We start from the raw sequence: 17,547 nt of genomic DNA, 5'->3' as shown, positions 1-17,547 counted from the left end.
CCAGCATCACCCAAAACACCAAAATAAATTAGTTTGTAAACATACTTTTACATCTTTATCACTCTCTGATTTTCTTTCCCGTTCCTTTTCCTTATCTTTACTTTTCTTCTTCTTGCTTGTGGATCGTTCTCTTTCATCTCTGCTTCTTTCCTTGTCTTTATCTTTCTTCTTCTCCTTTTTATGTCTAGGATGACAGTAAAATGCTGACAAGATGCTTGAAACGAACTGCTCAAGAACTTTCACCATTAATTAAATAGGAGTAAGTTTAAACTTGTTTTAGATGGCAAACTTGACAACCCAAGTTCACTTGCTATAAAGAGGACAGCAAAGATCCAATTTCAAGTCACTGGATACAAGCTGTATATAAGTAATATAGGGAAGAAGACTATAACTTGATTACAGATCGAAAATGCCCAATCCTGAACAGTGTTTATTATAACACAGCCTCAAGTCATGAAGAGAGTGTATCAGCACATTCTTAAGCCTTATTTTAATTCCTGAAAAGGAAGATAAACTCTAGTACAGTTCCTGAAAAACAGGATAGATTTAATAAAAGATTAATATTCTTACCTCCTAGGGGATGGTGAGCGAGACAATTTTCTTTTGGGAGACCTAGGCTTTTTAGGAGATCTTGTGCCACTTCTGCTTCTTCGTCGTCGTCTCTCTCTAGAACCACAAATGTGCAAACTAGACTTTAAAATACAGTATTATCCAAAAAATGCAGACACATCATAGCAGATGTGTCTATGATGGAGCTCCACTAGAAAGAGGATTCTGACAACGAAAGACCTATTTTCAAATACTGTTCTGAGCCTAAGAAACAAATGAATACTAAAAAACTGCAATTCTTTTTTTTGTAAACTATGTGCCTTTCCTTTAATGTCCTCAAGAAAACCCTAATTTTAGCAATACTTCTTAAAGACATTATGTCATCAAAACACTAGAAATGTTAAACTTGGGGAAAAACTGATTAACAAAAGTTCTAACTCAAGGAAAAACAGTCTGAAGTAAATTATTATTTATGGAATCAGTTTTAGATTCGTTCAGTGGCCAAAACGTGTATAGGATAATATGCTGTGTTACGGAAGGCAGTTGCTAATAAAATCCAAAATTCTAAATCACTAGGTAAAAACCAGAAAACCAGAGTTAGTGGTAACACAGATCAAACTGACTTCCTGTTGTCTAGCAAACCATGCCCAATTCACGCCCTGCTTTGAGCAATTAGCTTTTTAAGGTGTACCTCTCCTCTCTTTCAATTTTGACTTAAAAAAAATTCTGTGTCTACAACACAAACAGATGGGAAGGAAAGTCCTGCCCTATTCTTGGACTGGAAGAATCAATATTGTTAAAATGACCATACTACCCAAGGCAATCTAGATATTCAATGCAATCTTTATCAAAATACCAATGGCATTTTCGTAGAACTAGAATAATTTTAAAATTTGTATGGAAACACAAAAGACCCTGAATAGTCAAAACAATCTTGATAAAGAAAAACAGAGATGGAGGAATCATACTCTATGTCTTCAGACTGTACTACCAAGCTACAGCAATCAAAACTGTATGGTACTGGCACAAAAACAGACACACAGATCAATGGAACAGCATAGAGAGTCCAGAAATAAACCCACACACTTATGGTCAATTAATCTATGACAAAGGAGGCAAGAATATACAATGGAGTAAAGACAGTCCCTTTAGTAAGTGGTGCTGGGAAAACTGGACAGCTACATGCAAAAGAGGGGCAGAACATTCTCTAACACCCTATCCAAAAATAAACTCGAAATGGGTTAAAGACCTAAATGTAAGACCAGATACTATAAAACTAGGGGAAAAGTAGCAAGTGCTTTGACATAAATCACAGCAATATTTTTTTGGATCCATCTCCTAAAGTAAAGGAAATAAAAGCAAAAATGAACTAATGAGACCTAATTAAACTTACAAGCTTTTGCATAGCAAAGGAAACCATAAACAAAACAAAAAGACAACCTACAGAATAGGAGAAAATACTTCCAAACAATGAGACTGACAAAGGGTTAATCTCCAAAATATACAAACATCTCAATATCAAAAAAACAACCCAATCAAAAAAATGGGCAGAAGACCTACACAAACATTTCTCCAAAGAATACAAACAGATGGCCAACAAACACATGAAAGGATGCTCAACATCACTAGTCATTGGAGAAATGCAAATCAAAACAACTGAGGTATCTGTCACCTCACACTGGTCAGAATGGCCATCATCAAAAGGTCTAAAAATAATAAATGCTGGAGAGCATGTGGAGAAAAGGGAACCCTCCTATACTGTTGGTGGAAATGTAAATTGGTGTAGCCACTGTGGAAAACAGTAAGGACGTTTCAAAAACAACTAAAAATGGAACTACCATATGACCCAAATTCCACTCCTGGGTACACATCCAAAAAAAACCCCACAAAAAAACAAAAGATAAAAACAAACCCACAAACAAACCAAACCCCACACAATTTTGAAAAGGTACATGCACCCCAACGTTCACAGAAGCATTTTTAACAACTGCCAAGATATGGAAGCTATGTTAAGTGTTCATCAACAGAAGAATGGATAAAGAAAATGTGCTGTATCTATACAACAGGATACTAGTAAGCTATAAAAGAATGAAATTTTGCCATTTGCAGCAACATGGATGGACATGAGGGCATTTAAGCTAAGTGCAATAAGTCAGACAGACAAAGGATTAATCTCCAAAACATACAAGCAACTCATGCAGCTCAATATCAAAAAAAACAAACAACCCAATCCAAAAACGGGCAGAAGACCTAAACAGACATTTCTCCAAAGAAGATATACAGATTGCCCAACAAACACATGAAAGAATGCTCAACATCGTTAATCATTAGAGAAATGCAAATCAAAACTATGAGATATCATCTCACACCGGTCAGAATAACCATCATCAAAAAATCTACGAACAATAAATGCTGGAGAGGGTGTGGAGAAAAGGGAACCCTCTTGCACCGTTGGTGGGAATTTAAATTGATACAGCCACTATGGAGAACAGTATAGAGGTACCTTAAAAACCTAAAGAGAATTTTTTTTTTTTTTAGAACCATACGACCCAGCAGTCCCACTACTGGGCATATACCCTGAGAAAACCATAATTCAAAAAGAGTCATGTACCATAATGTTCACTGCAGCTCTGTTTACAATAGCCAGGTCATGGAAGCAACCTACATGTCCATCAACAGATGAATGGATAAAGAAGATGTGGCACATATATACAATGGAATATTACTCAGCCATAAAAAGGAACGAAACTGAATTATTTGTAGTGAGGTGGATGGACCTAGAGACTGTCATACAGAGTGAAGTAAGTTAGAAAGAGAAAAACAAATACCATATACTAACACATATATATGGACTCTAAAAAAAAAAAAGGTCAGGGCTTTCCTGGTGGCGCAGTGGTTGAGAGTCCACCAGCTGATTTAGGAGACACAGGTTCGTGCCCTGGTCCCGGAAGATCCCACATGCTGCGGAGCGGCTGGGCCCATAAGCCATGGCCACCGGGCCTGCGCGTCCGAAGCCTGTGCTCCGCAACGGGAGAGGTCACAACAGTGAGGAGGCCCGCGTACCGCCAAAAAAAAAAAGGTCAGAAGAACCTAGGGGCAAGATGGGAATAAAGATGCAGACCTACTAGAGAATGGATTTGAGGATATGGGAAGGGGGAAGGGTAAGCTGGGACAAAGTGAGAGAGTGGCATGGACATATATACACTACCAAACGTAAAATAGCTAGCTAGTGGGAAGCAGCCGCATAGCACAGGGAGATCAGCTCGGTGCTTTGTGACCACCTAGAGGGGTGGGATAGGGAGGGTGGGAGGAAGGGAGATGCAAGAGGGAAGAGATATGGGGACATATGTATAACTGATTCACTTTGTTATAAAGCAGAAACTAACACACCGTTGTAAAGCAATTATACTCCAATAAAGTAGTTAAGAAAGAAATAGGTCAGACAGAGAAAGACAAATACTGTTATGACATAACTTATACATGGATCTAACAAATACAACAAACTAGTGAATATAACAAAAAAGAAGCAGACTCACAGATATAGAGAACAAACTAGAGGTTACCAGTGGGAAGAGGGAAGGCAGGGGGTAATATATGTGTAAAGGATTAAGAGGCACAAACTATTAGGTATAAAATAAGCTATAAGAATACATTGTACAACACAGGGAATATAGCCAATGTTTTATAATAAGTATAAACGGAGCATAATGTTTAAAAATTGTGAATCGCTATACTGTACAGCAACTAAATTAAAAACAAAAAAACAACAAACAAATCCCACCTAACGGCAGCAAACTATTGGGTGTAAGACAGGCTCAAGTATGTACTGTACAACATGGGGAATACAGTCAATATTCTGTAGTAACTGTAAGGGGATAGTAACCTTTAAAAATTGTATAAAAATTTTAAAAAATTAATTAAATGAGAAAAGTTATAGGACTTTGAAGATGACCATTATATGATTCAGGCACAAACAAAATAATCAAAAAAATAATAAAGCCCTATACCTTCAGTTGTCTTCATTTCAGCTTCCAAATTAAGCTTTAAATAACAAAAACCACCTTACAAGTCATCTGTGACCCCTGTCCTGGAAGCATTACACAGAACTTTCCCTTCATCAAATATTTAAGTTTGTCACGGTTGTATACCTTACACTTTCTTGTACTGCTTTGTGTAACTAATATTCCAAATTCCTTAGAAGGAAAAGATGTTTTTTATATTGTATTTCTGTGCCCTATGATAGACTGTAGTACGGCTGCAAACAATAAAAATGTATAGAATATGCCACAATTTAAGAATGATTCAATAGTTAAATAGGATAAGATGCTTATGAATAAATCCATTAAATAAAGAAACAGGCAAACGATATGCCTCCAGTTTTTAAGGTAAGAAAATACATATTGCACATCCCATCTTTTATGCCCCTTTGCCACCTCAGACCTACTATGGCATTTCCTTGAGCACTTATATCTGGTTTAACTTTCTGTTTTAATATATTTATATGTGTCTTTTTAAAGAAAATATTCAGCACCTTGAAAAGAAACCCCATATCCTTTAGCTATCACACTCTAACCACTAATCTACTTCGTCGTTATAGATTTATCCATTCTGGACATTTCATATGAATGAAATCATACAACATGTGGTCTTTTGTGTCTAGCTTCTTTCACCTGGCATGTTTTCAAGGCTCATGCATATTATAACATGTAACAGTACTTTGGTTCCTTTTTACTGCTGAATAATAATCTATTGTATGGAATGTACAACTGTTTACCCATGTTAGTGGATATTTGGATTGACTTTTTGGTTTTGAATAATGCTGCCAAGAATATCCAATCCATGTACAAGTTTTTGTGCAGACATGTTTTTGTTTCTCTTGGGCATATCACTGGGAGCAAAACTGCTGTCAAAAAACTCTCCCTGTTTAATTTCTTTAGGAATTGCCAAACTGTTTTCCAATGCAGTTGCACAAGTCTACATTCTTTCTAAGACTGAGCTGTAACAGTTTTTTATATACTCTAGATACAAGTCCATTATTGGAAACATTATTTTTCTAGCACTCTGACAGTTGTCTTTATATTCTGAGTGTTCTTTGAAACAAAGTGTTTTTGTTTTTTTAATTTATTTTACTTAGTTATTTATGGCTGCGTTGGGTCTTCGTTGCTGCGTGCAGGCTTTCTCTGGTTGCGGGGAGCGGGGCCTACTCTTCGTTGCAGTGTGTGGGCTTCTCATTGCGGTGGCTTCTCTTGTTGCAGAGCATAGGCTCTAGGCACGCAGGCTTTGGTAGCCGTGGCACGTGGGCTCAGTAGTTGTGGCGCACGGGCTTAGTTGCTCCGCGGCATGTGGAATCTTCCCGGACCAGGGCTCGAACCCGTGTCCCCTGCACTAGCAGGCGGATTCTCAACCACTGCACCACCAGGGAAGTCCTCCAAAGAAGTTTTTAGTTTTCATTATCCGCAACTTATCTATTTCTCTTTTGGTGCTTATGCTTTTTGTCATATCTAAGGAATCACTGCCAAATACAAGGTCATGAAAGTTAACTTACATATTTTCTTCTAATAGGATTTTACTTTTGGCTTGTAAGTCTTTTATCCATTTTGAGTTAATATTTATATACAATGTGAGCCTCCTAAGTGAATTTAATCAAGATTAAGAAAACACTATAGTAAAATGTGTAAACAAGATTGGAAGAAAATGATTTGCTGAGAAATTCAACAGCTTTAAATTTTGAGAGAACTAAGCCTCATCTGTGTCTGTGGTAAAAGATTTAAGGATTCTTAGCAATGCTAGGAGTCCTAACATTTGAAGGAGAATTATTTCCTTACTGTTTTAAAAAAGTACAATGACCCTTTACTTTTGCTTAATAGAAAATGAACAATGTCAACAAAATGTTACTGGGACTGACAGATACACACTACCATATATAAAATAGGTAAGTAATAAGAACCTACTGTACAGCACAAGGAACTCTAGTCACTACTCTGTAATGGCCTATATGGGGAAAGAATCTAAAAAAAGAGTGGATATGTGTATATGTATAACTGATTCACTTTGCTGTACACCCTGAAACTAACACAACATTGTAAATCAACTATACTCCAATAAAATTTTTAAAATAAAAGTAAAAAACAAAAAATTGGAAGAAAATGGAATTAAGCCCTTACTACTATCATATGAATTCCATGTTAAATGTGAAAAATATATTTTCTGAGGAGAAAGTTTCCAACACTGAATTTTCACTACAGCAGGTTAAAGACAGAATTACCACTCTAAAAATGACACAAATCAGAACTTGCATTGCCTCCAATTATTTTATCAATGAACCACTATGTATGGGGAAAAAATTATTTTCAGCACTAACATGTAGATATTTTAAATATAACTTACTATGATAAAATTAATTTAATGTGATAATGCAGTATACATTAGCCATTAAAACGTAGACGTTTACGGGGAAAAAACCCACACAAACAATTCAAATTATGATGTGAAATGCATATAGCAAACATAAAAACTGACCTCTGCTGAATTCCCACACTATTTTAAATACACTCTACACCATAAAACATTAAGTGAAAAGAAAAATGAACTTTAGGTTATTCTTCACAAATTGCCTTTAAAAAAACTTCACCACGGGTTTCCCTGGTGGCGCAGTGGTTGAGAGTCCACCTGCCAATGCAGGGGACACGGGTTCGTGCCCCGGTCCAGGAAGATCCCATATGCCGCGGAGCGGCTGGGCCCGTGAGCCATGGCCGCTGAGCCTGCACATCCGGAGCCTGTGCTACGCAACGGGAGAGGCCCACGTACCGCAAAAAAAAAACCAGAAGACTTCACCACTGAAGTATGTAGCTATGTACTCGAAAACATTTCATGTTCACCGTCTATTGACAGTCTTGCAAACAAAGCTTAAAAAAATGAAAGCTTAGGAGAGGAGGAAGATAAGATGGCGGAAGAGTAAGATGCGGAGATCACCTTCCTCCCCACAAATTCATCAGAAATACATCTAAACATGGAACAACTCCTACAGAACACCTACTGAACACCGGCGGAAGACCTCAGACCTCCCAAAAGGCAAGAAACTCCCCCACGTACCTGGGTAGGGAAAAAGAAAAAATAATAAACAGAGACAAAAGAATAGGGACAGGACTTGCACCAGTGGAGGGAGCTGTGAAGGTGGAAAGGTTTCCACACACCAGAAACCCCTTCGTGGGCGGAAACTGCGGGTGGCGGTGGGGGGGAGCTTCGGAACCACGGAAAGCGCAGCAACAGGGGTGCAGAAGGCAAAGCAGAGAGATTCCCGCACAGAGGATCGGTGCCCACCAGCACTCACCAGCCCGAGAGGCTTCTCTGCTCACCGGCCAGGGCGGGAAGGGCTGGGAGCTGAGACTCAGGCTTCCATGGAGCTCAGGGAGAGTACTGGCAGTAAGAAAACAGCCTGAAGAGGTTACTGCACCACTACCTGGGAGGGACTCAGGGAAAAAGTCTGGACCTGCCAAGAGACTTTTTCTTCCCTCTTTGTTTCCTGGTGCAAGACGAGAGGGGAGGGGATTAAGAGCACTGCTTAAAGGAGCTCCAGAGACCAGCGCGAGCCGTGGCTAACAGCGCAGACCCCAGAGACGGGCATGAGACGCTAAGGCTGCTGCTGCCGCCACCAAGAAGCCTGTGTGAGAGCACAGGTCACTGTCCACAACCCCCTTCCTGGGAGCCTGTGCAGCCCGCCATTGCCAGGGTCCGGGGATCGAGGGACAACTTCCCTGGGAGAACGCACCGTGCGCCTCAAGCTGGTGCAACGTCACGCCGGCCTCTGGCACGCCCACACTCCGTACCCCTCACTCCCCCAGGCCCGAGTGAGCCAGAGCCCCCAAATCAGCGGATCCTTTAACCCTGTCCTGTCTGAGCGAAGAAGAGACGCCCTCCGGTAACCTACACGCGGAGGTGGGCCCAAATCCAAAGCTGAACTACGGGAGCTGTGCAAACAAAGAAGAGAAAGGGAAATCTCTCCCAGCAGCCTCAGGAACAGCGGATTAAAGCTCCACAATCAACTTGATGTACCCTGCATCTGTGGAATACATGAATAGACAATGAATCATCCCAAATTGAGGAGGTGGACTTTGAAAGCAAAATTTATTTTTTTTCCCCCTTTTCCTCTTTTTGTGAGTGTGTATGTGTATGCTTCTGTGTGAGGTTTTCTCTGTATAGCTTTGCTTTCACCATTTGTCCTAGGGGTCTATCTGTCTGTTTTTTTTTACTTAAAAATTTTTTTTCTTATTATTTTTTAATTTTAATGACTTTTTAATTTTACCTTATTTTATTTTAATTTCTTTTATCCTCTTTCTTTCTTTCTTTCTCCTTTTTCTCCCTTTTATTCAGAGCCGGGTGGATGAAAGGCTCTTGGTGCTGCAGCCAGGAGTCAGTGCTGTGCCTCTGAGGTAAGAGAGCCAACTTCAGGACACTGGTCCACAAGACACCTCCCAGCTCCACGTAAAATCAAACGGCAAAAATCTCCAAGAGATCTCCATCTCAACACCAACATCAGCTTCACTCAATGACCAGCAAGCTACAGTGCTGGACACCCTATGCCAAATAACTAGCAAGGCAGGAACACAGCCCCATCCATTAGCAGAGAGGTTGCCTAAAATCACAGTAAGTCCACAGACACCCCAAAACACACCACCAGACGTGGACCTGCTCACCAGAAAGACAAGATCCAGCCTCATCCACCAGAACACAGGCACTAGTCCCCTCCCCCAGGAAGCCTACACAACCCACTGAACCAACCTTAGCCACTGGAGACAGACACCAAAAACAACGGGAGCTACGAACCTGCAGCCTGCAAAAAGGAGACCCCAAACACAGTAAGATAAGCAAAATGAGAAGACAGAAAAACACATAGCAGATGAAGGAGCAAGATAAAAACCCATCAGACCAAACAAATGAAGAGGAAATAGGCAGTCTACCTGAAAAAGAATTCAGAATGATAGTAAAGATGATCCAAAATCTTGGAAACAGAATAGACAAAATGCAAGAAACATTTAACAACGACCTAGAAGAACTAAAGATGAAACAAGCAACGATGAACAACACAATAAATGAAATTAAAAATACTCTAGAAGGGATCAACAGAAGAATAACTGAGGCAGAGGAATGGATAAGTGACCTGGAAGATAGAATAGTGGAAATAACTACTGCAGAGCAGAATAAAGAAAAAAGAATAACAAGAACTGAGGACAGTCTCAGAGACCTCTGGGACAACATTAAACACACCAACATTCGAATTATAGCGGTTCCAGAAGAAGAGAAAATGAAAGAGCCTGATAAAATATTTTAAGAGATTATAGTTGAAAACTTCCCTAATTTGGGAAAGGAAATAGTTAATCAAGTCCAGGAAGCACAGAGTCCCATACAGGATAAATCCAAGGAGAAACAGGCCAAGATACATATTAATCAAACTGTCAAAAATTAAATACAAAGAAAACATATTAAAAGCACCAAGTGAAAACCAACAAATAACACACAAGGGAATCCCCATAAGGTTAACAGCTGATCTTTTAGCAGAAACTCTGCAAGCCAGAAGGGACTGGCAGGACATATTTAAAGTGATGAAGGAGAAAAACCTACAACCAAGATTACCCAGCAAGGATCTCATTCAGATTTGATGGAGAAATTAAAACTTTTACAGACAAGCAACAGCTGAGAGAGTTCAGCACCACCAAACCAGCTTTACAACAACTGCTAAAGGATCTTCTCTAGGCAAGAAACAAAACAGAAGGAAGACACCTACAATAACAAACCCAAAACAATTAAGAAAATGGGAACAGGAACATAAATATTGATAATTACCTTAAATGTAAATGGATTAAATGCTCTCACCAAAAGACACAGACTGGCTGAATGGATATAAAAACAAGACCCATACATATGCTGTCTACAAGAGACCCACTTCAGACCTAGAGACACAAACAGATGGAAAGTAAGGAGATGGAAAAAGATATTCCATGCAAATGGAAACCAAAAGAAAGCTGGAGTAGCAATTCTCATATCATTCAAAATAGACTTTAAAATAAAGAATGTTACAAGAGACAAGGAAGGACACTATATAATGATCAAGGGATCAATCCAAGAAGAAGATATAACAATTGTAAAGATTTATGCACCCAACATAGGAGCACCTCAATATATAAGGCAAATACTAACAGCCATAAAAGGGGAAATCAACAGTAACACATTCATAGTAGGGGACTTTAACACCCCACTTTCACCAATGGACAGATCATCCAAAATGAAAATAAATAAGGAAACACAAGCTTTAAATGATACATTAAACAAGATGGACTTAATTGATATTTATAGGACATTCCATCCAAAAACAACAGAATACACATTCTTCTCAAGTGCTCATGGAACACTCTCCAGGACAGATCATATCTTGGGTCACAAATCAAGCCTTGGTAAATTTAAGAAAACTGAAATTGTATCAAGTATCTTTTCCGACCACAATGCTATGAAGCTAGATATCAATTACAGGAAAAGATCTGTAAAAAATACAAACACATGGAGGCTACACAATACACTACTTAATAATGAAGTGATCACTGAAGAAATAAAAGAGGAACCCAAAAAATACCTAAAAACAAATGACAATGGGGACACGATGACCCAAAACCTATGGGATGCAGCAAAAGCAGTTCTAAGAGGGAAGTTTATAGCAATACAATCCTACCTTAAGAAACAGGAAACATCTCGAATAAACAACCTAACCTTGCACCTAAAGCAATTACAGAAAGAAGAACAACAAAAACCCAAAGTTAGCAGAAGGAGAGAAATCATAAAGATCAGATCAGAAATAAATGAAAAATAAATGAAGGAAACAATAGCCAAAGATCAACAAAACTAAAAGATGGTTCTTTGAGAAGATAAACAAAATTGATAAACCATTAGCCACACTAATCAAGAAAAAAGGGAGAAGACTCAAATCAATAGAATTAGAAATGAAAAAGGAGAAGTAACAACTGACACTGCAGAAATACAAAAGATCATGAGAGACTACTACAAGCAACTCTATGCCAAAAAAAATGGACAACCTGGAAGAAATGGACAAATTCTTAGAAATGCACAACCTGCCAAGACTGAATCAGGAAGAAATAGAAAATATGAACAGACCATTCACAAGCACTGAAATTGAAACTGTGATTAAAAATCTTCCAACAAACAAAAGCCCAGGACAAGATGGCTTCACAGGCGAATTCTATCAAACATTTAGAGAAGAGCTAACACCTATCCTTCTCAAACTCTTCCAAAATATAGCAGAGAGAGAAACACTCCCAAATTCATTCTACAAGGCCACCATCACCCTGATACCAAAACTAGACAAAGATGTCACAAAGAAAGAAAACTACAAGACAATATCACTGATGAACATAGATGCAAAAATCCTCAACAAAATACCAGCAAACAGAATCCAACAGCACATTAAGAGGATCATACACCCTGATCAAGTGGGGTTGATTCCAGGAATGCAAGGATTCTTCAATATAAGCAAATCAATCAATGTGATACACCATATTAACAAATTGAAGGAGAAAAACCACATGGTCATCTCAACAGATGCAAATGAAAGCTTTTGACAAAATTCAACAACCATTTATGATAAAGACCCTCCAGGAAGTAGGTATAGAGGGAACTTTCCTCAACATAATAAAGGCCATATATGACAAACCCACAGCCAACATCATCCTCAATGGTGAAAAACTGAAACCATTTCTACTAAGATCAGGAACAAGACAAGGTTGCCCACTCTCACCACTCTTCTTCAACATAGTTTTGGAAGTTTTAGCCACAGCAATCAGAGAAGAAAAAGAAGTAAAAGGAATCCAAATTAGAAAAGAAGAAGCAAAGCTGTCACTGTTAGTAGATGACATGATACTATACATAGAGAATCCTAAAAATGCTACCAGAAAACTACTAGAGCTAATCAATGAATTCGGTAAAGTAGCAGGATACAAAAGTAATGCACAGAAATCTCTGGCATTCCTATACACTGATGATGAAAAATCTGAAAGTGAAATCAAGAAAACACTCCCATTTACTATTGCAACAAAAAGAATAAAATATCTTGGAATAAACCTACCTAAGGAAACAAAAGACCTGTATGCAGAAAATTATAAGACACTGATGAAAGAAATTAAAGATGATACAAAGAGATGGAGAGATATACCATGTTCTTGGATTGGAAGAATCAACATTGTGAAAATGACTCTACTACCCAAAGCAATCTACAAATTCAATGCAGTCCCTATCAGACTACCACTGGCATTTTTCACAGAATAGAACAAAAAATTTCACAATTTGTATGGAAACACAAAAGACCCCGAGTAGCCAAAGCAATCTTGAGAACAAAAAAACGGAGCTGGAGCAATCAGGCTCCCTGACTTCAGACTATACTACAAAGCTACAGTAATCAAGGCAGTATGGTATGCGCACATAAACAGAAATATAGATCAATGGAACAGGGTAGAAAGCCCAGAGATAAACCCAGGCACATATGGTCACCTTATCTTTGATAAAGGAGGCAGGAATGTACAGTGGAGAAAGGACAGCCTCTTCAATAAGTGGTGCTGGGAAAACTGGACAGCTACATGTAAAAGTATGAGCTTAGATCACTCCCTAACACCATACACAAAAATAAGCTCAAAATGGATTAAAGACCTAAATGTAAGGCCAGAAACTATCAAACTCTTAGAGGAAAACATAGGCAGAACACTGTATGACATAAATCACAGCAAGATCCTTTCTGACCCACCTCCTAGAGAAATGGAAATAAAAACAGAAATAAACAAATGGGACCTAATGAAACTTCAAAGCTTTTGCACAGCAAAGGAAACCATAAACAAGACAAAAAGACAACCCTCAGAATGGGAGAAAATATTTGCAAATGAAGCAACTGACAAAGGATTAATCTCCAAAATTTACAAGCTGCTCAATAACAAAAAAATCAAACAACCCAATGCAAAAATAGGCAGAGGACCTAAATAGACATTTCTGCAAAGAAGATATACAGACTGCCAACAAACACATGAAAGAATGCTCAACATCATTAATCATTAGAGAAATGCAAATCAAAACTACAATGAGATATCATCTCACACCAGTCAGAATGGCCATCATCAAAAAGTCTAGAAACAATAAATTCTGGAGAGAGTGTGGAGAAAAGGGAACACTCTTGCACTGCTGGTGGGAATGTGAATTGCTTCAGCCACTATGGAGAACAGTATGGAGGTTCCTTAAAAAACTACAAACAGAACTACCACATGACCCAGCAATCCCACTACTGGGCATATACCCTGAGAAAACCAAAATTCAAAAAGAGTCATGTACCAAAATGTTCATTGTAGCTCTATTTACAATAGCCCGGAGATGGAAACAACCTAAGTGCCCATCATCGGATGAATGGATAAAGAAGATGTGGCACATATATACAATGGAATATTACTCAGCCATAAAAGAAACGAAGTTGAACTATTTGTAATGAGGTGGATGGACCTAGAGTCCGTCATACAGAGTGAAGTTAAGTCAGAAAGAGAAAGACAAATACCGTATGCTAACACATATATATGGAATTTAAGGGAAAAAAATGTCATGAAGAACCTAGGGTAAGACAGGAATAAAGACACAGACCTAGTAGAGAATGGACTTGAGGATATGGGGAGGGGGAAGAGTAAGCTGTGACAAAGCGAGAGAGTGGCATGGACATATATACACTACCAAATGTAAGGTAGATAGCTAGTGGGAAGCAGCCGCATAGCACAGGGAGATCAGCTCGGTGCTTTGTGACCACCTAGAGGGGTGGGATAGGGAGGGTGGGAGGGAAGAGATATGGGGACATATGTATATGTATAACTGATTCACTTTGTTATAAAGCAGAAACTAACACACCATTGTAAAGCAATTATACTCCAATAAAGATGTAAAAAAATAAAAATAAAAAATGAACGCTTAAAAAAATGCCGAGAATTCATAATGCCACCCTACCTGCTTGCACTTCTGGAACGTCTGGCTGTGCTGTAACTTTTTGGTGGTGTTTTGGAACGTTTCTTTTCTTTGTCTTCTTTCTTTTTGTCTCTAATAAATGAAAACAATTTATGAATGTATTGGAAGGTTCAACTAATATATATTTCTATCAAACTACAAATAAAAACAGATGTACAGTGAAATCTAATGTTATTCTTTAATGTTATTATACAAACTTACAAACTTTTATTATACAAACTTAATGTTATTATACAAACTTACAAACTTAAAAATAATAGTAACTCAAGCGGCGTATTTGTGGTAAACAAATTTTAAAAATCCTATTTTCCTGGTATTCCACATAAAACTTCTCTCCAAGAGCAAAGCAGAGTATGTGGCAAGAAAACAAGGATGTTGGCCAGTTTCTTAGTGTGTCTGGCGATAAACGGTAATAGTTTAAATAATTTTCTCTAGGCTCTTCAACACTCTGTTTTTCTCTCAGCTAAGTAAGTAGCAGTTTCCCAACCGACCCTGGCTCTAAATCCTCTACTGACAGGCCAAAACCCCATCGCTATTGTAAGTTCTTCTTTCAAAGCACACACCCGATGTAACCTCTTCATGGATGAAGCCAACCTTGTAACTTTTTCCCAGCTGCTATATATTCTGGGCTATTCAATGCTTTTAGGAAAAAAACATCAAAATGGAGTGTTACTACAACCAGGCCTCAACACTAAAATCTTTCTACAGATTCTTCTACGTTTACTTTTATTCCCCACAGCATTTTTTCGCCCCAAGATTCTAGGCAAAAGGTAAAATATATACATATTTATAATATATATATGTCCCTTATATTCTTATAAACACACACCTATTTTCAACTGTTCTACAGTTTTAGAGATTAAAGTATCTCTTCGGTTGTTCTAGGCTAGTCCCACCCTATATCCTGTGCTTCATTCCCTCCCATCTTTGCTCATCCTGCTCCATTAGTTATCCTCTCTATTCATTCGAGTCTTTATCATCGAATTCCTAGATTACTTTAATAGTCCCTTAAGGGGCCCCAGTTTTCCACAAATTGATGCTATACCCCCTATCAGAAATCTTTCGAAGTACAAACTTGAAAATATTAATTCCCTGCTCATCACTTTTCAATTCATTCCTGTTGCCTCCTGATCAGCCACAAACTCCTTAGTGTGAACAAAAAAGCCTTCTATGGTGATCTGTCTCCTTAACTTTCCTGACCTCATTTCCTGGTCCTTCTATACCAAAATACTTGCTATTTCAAGAATTCATGCTAACTTTGTAAACATTCTCTACCTGAAACCATGGCCCCCGAGTCCAGTCAAATCTATCAGAATTCAATACTCAAGAGTCACCTCTCAATAAATCTCTTCCGACATCCCTAACAATGTCCCTTCCTTTGTAATTACATTCACCTCTCTCCTAGTATAAAGAAAGTTCCTTGAGGGAAGGAATGCCTAATTGCTTTGTATAAGAGATGTTTCATTAAGTAAGCTTGTTTGTTTGACTGATTGAATTAAAAGATGACTAACTGTAAAACATGAGTAAAAGCCTCGTTAGAGGCTGAACACTCAGTAAAGCTATCCCAGAACCTCTGTCCCCACTTGAGTTATATGCTTACCAAGAGTAAATTTTGTTGCCCCCTCCCTGTGATCCTTACTATTTTAATTACATAATTAAATATATAAATGGGTAAAGTAGTATAAAATATAGGGCTGCTTCTAGAAAATTAAGGCAAATATTTTAGAAAGAGATAAAGGACATTTGTTAAAAATTAAGTGTTGTGAAATTGTATTGTGTGACAACTAAAAATGGGGGGAAAAATCAAGATATTTCCAAGTAACAGAGTTCTCAACACTTTTAAAGGTGGTTTAAATGAAAAGAAAGTGATTTGGTATGTATTATTCAAGACTACGCCTAATTTCAAACAGTGTGGCCCTATATGAAAAAAACAAATTATTGAATGCATGTTTAAGTTGAAATACAATGTTAAGGTGGGGATGTCTGTTTTTTAATGAATCCTCACTTTAATTCTCTACTGGTCCCCAAACCATGGGATAAGCCTGTTAAGTATGGTTCAGTCTCTGGAATATAGCAATACTGAATTCATATTTACAAAGGTGCTCACAATGAGGTATATAAAGATGAATTAGGAAGGCATGATTGTCTGCCATAAACTCTTTGGCATACCAAGAGATGTGGCTGGTAACACTACATCCTTAGTAATGGTTGAATAGAAAAGAGGAAATGAAAAAAGGCAGTAGAAACAGCTAAGAATTTTTACTACAAAGAAATTTTATCTAGGCCTTCAGCTGTAAATAGAAATCTCAAGTTTATGAAGGAGCACAAGAAAACAATGTCAGCCTCCTCCAACAGTTTCTTCCCATCTCCTATCATAACCTCTTGTCATTAAAGCAGCAATATTTGGGGGTGTTGGAACTCTAAAATTTGTCTTCCCACTCAGTGTTTGTTAATAGTTTTTTACTGTACCTGTTTTTTGATGTGCTCCTTGACCTTCTACCCCTCTCTCTGGAATGAGATCTTCTCCGTCTTGGACTTTTGGATCGTCGTCTACTCCTTGACTTAGAATGTGATCGCCTTCTTGATCTGCTTCTTGACCGCCTTATAATGTAAAAGGAAGCAAACACATGTATGTAAATGGAAAAAGACTAGCTCTGTTTCTGACTATTTCATATAAGCATCAGACAAAAGATTCAGACATGTGGACTAGCCATCAGTGAGGGTAATTTCCTGCCATTACTTATTTACTCTACACAACAACATCTTTGATATCCTAGAAATTAGTAAATACCTTTTAACCCCTGGAATTCCTCACCTTTTAATCTTTTGCTCAACCTGTCAAACCAATCCTACTTTGCCCATTGAAACTACAACTCCAAACTTAAAAATACTGCTAGAGAATGAAGAAAAACAAAAAATATCTGACTCATTTGCATCATTTCACAATTACAT

The 17,547-nt window shown here is 38.1% G+C and overlaps 1 protein-coding gene across 4 annotated transcripts in view; it reads right to left on the bottom strand.

Annotated features, from left to right (window-relative positions):
- The window catches only part of SRSF11 (serine and arginine rich splicing factor 11), a 54,495-nt gene that overhangs the window by 1,450 nt on the left and 35,498 nt on the right, over nt 1-17,547 (bottom strand). For all 4 annotated transcript variants that reach the window (XM_060023794.1, XM_060023799.1, XM_060023786.1 and 1 more), the window contains 4 exons: nt 17,065-17,196; nt 14,578-14,667; nt 571-666; nt 46-184 (listed from right to left, as the gene is read on the bottom strand). In XM_060023794.1, coding sequence (XP_059879777.1) covers nt 46-184; nt 571-666; nt 14,578-14,667; nt 17,065-17,196 — 457 coding nt within the window. The remainder of the gene's footprint in view (nt 1-45; nt 185-570; nt 667-14,577; nt 14,668-17,064; nt 17,197-17,547) is intronic.

The sequence above is a fragment of the Delphinus delphis genome, chromosome 1 (assembly GCF_949987515.2).
Source record: "Delphinus delphis chromosome 1, mDelDel1.2, whole genome shotgun sequence".
Lineage (NCBI taxonomy): Eukaryota > Metazoa > Chordata > Mammalia > Artiodactyla > Delphinidae > Delphinus > Delphinus delphis.
This window is presented reverse-complemented; position numbering and strand designations above follow the sequence as displayed.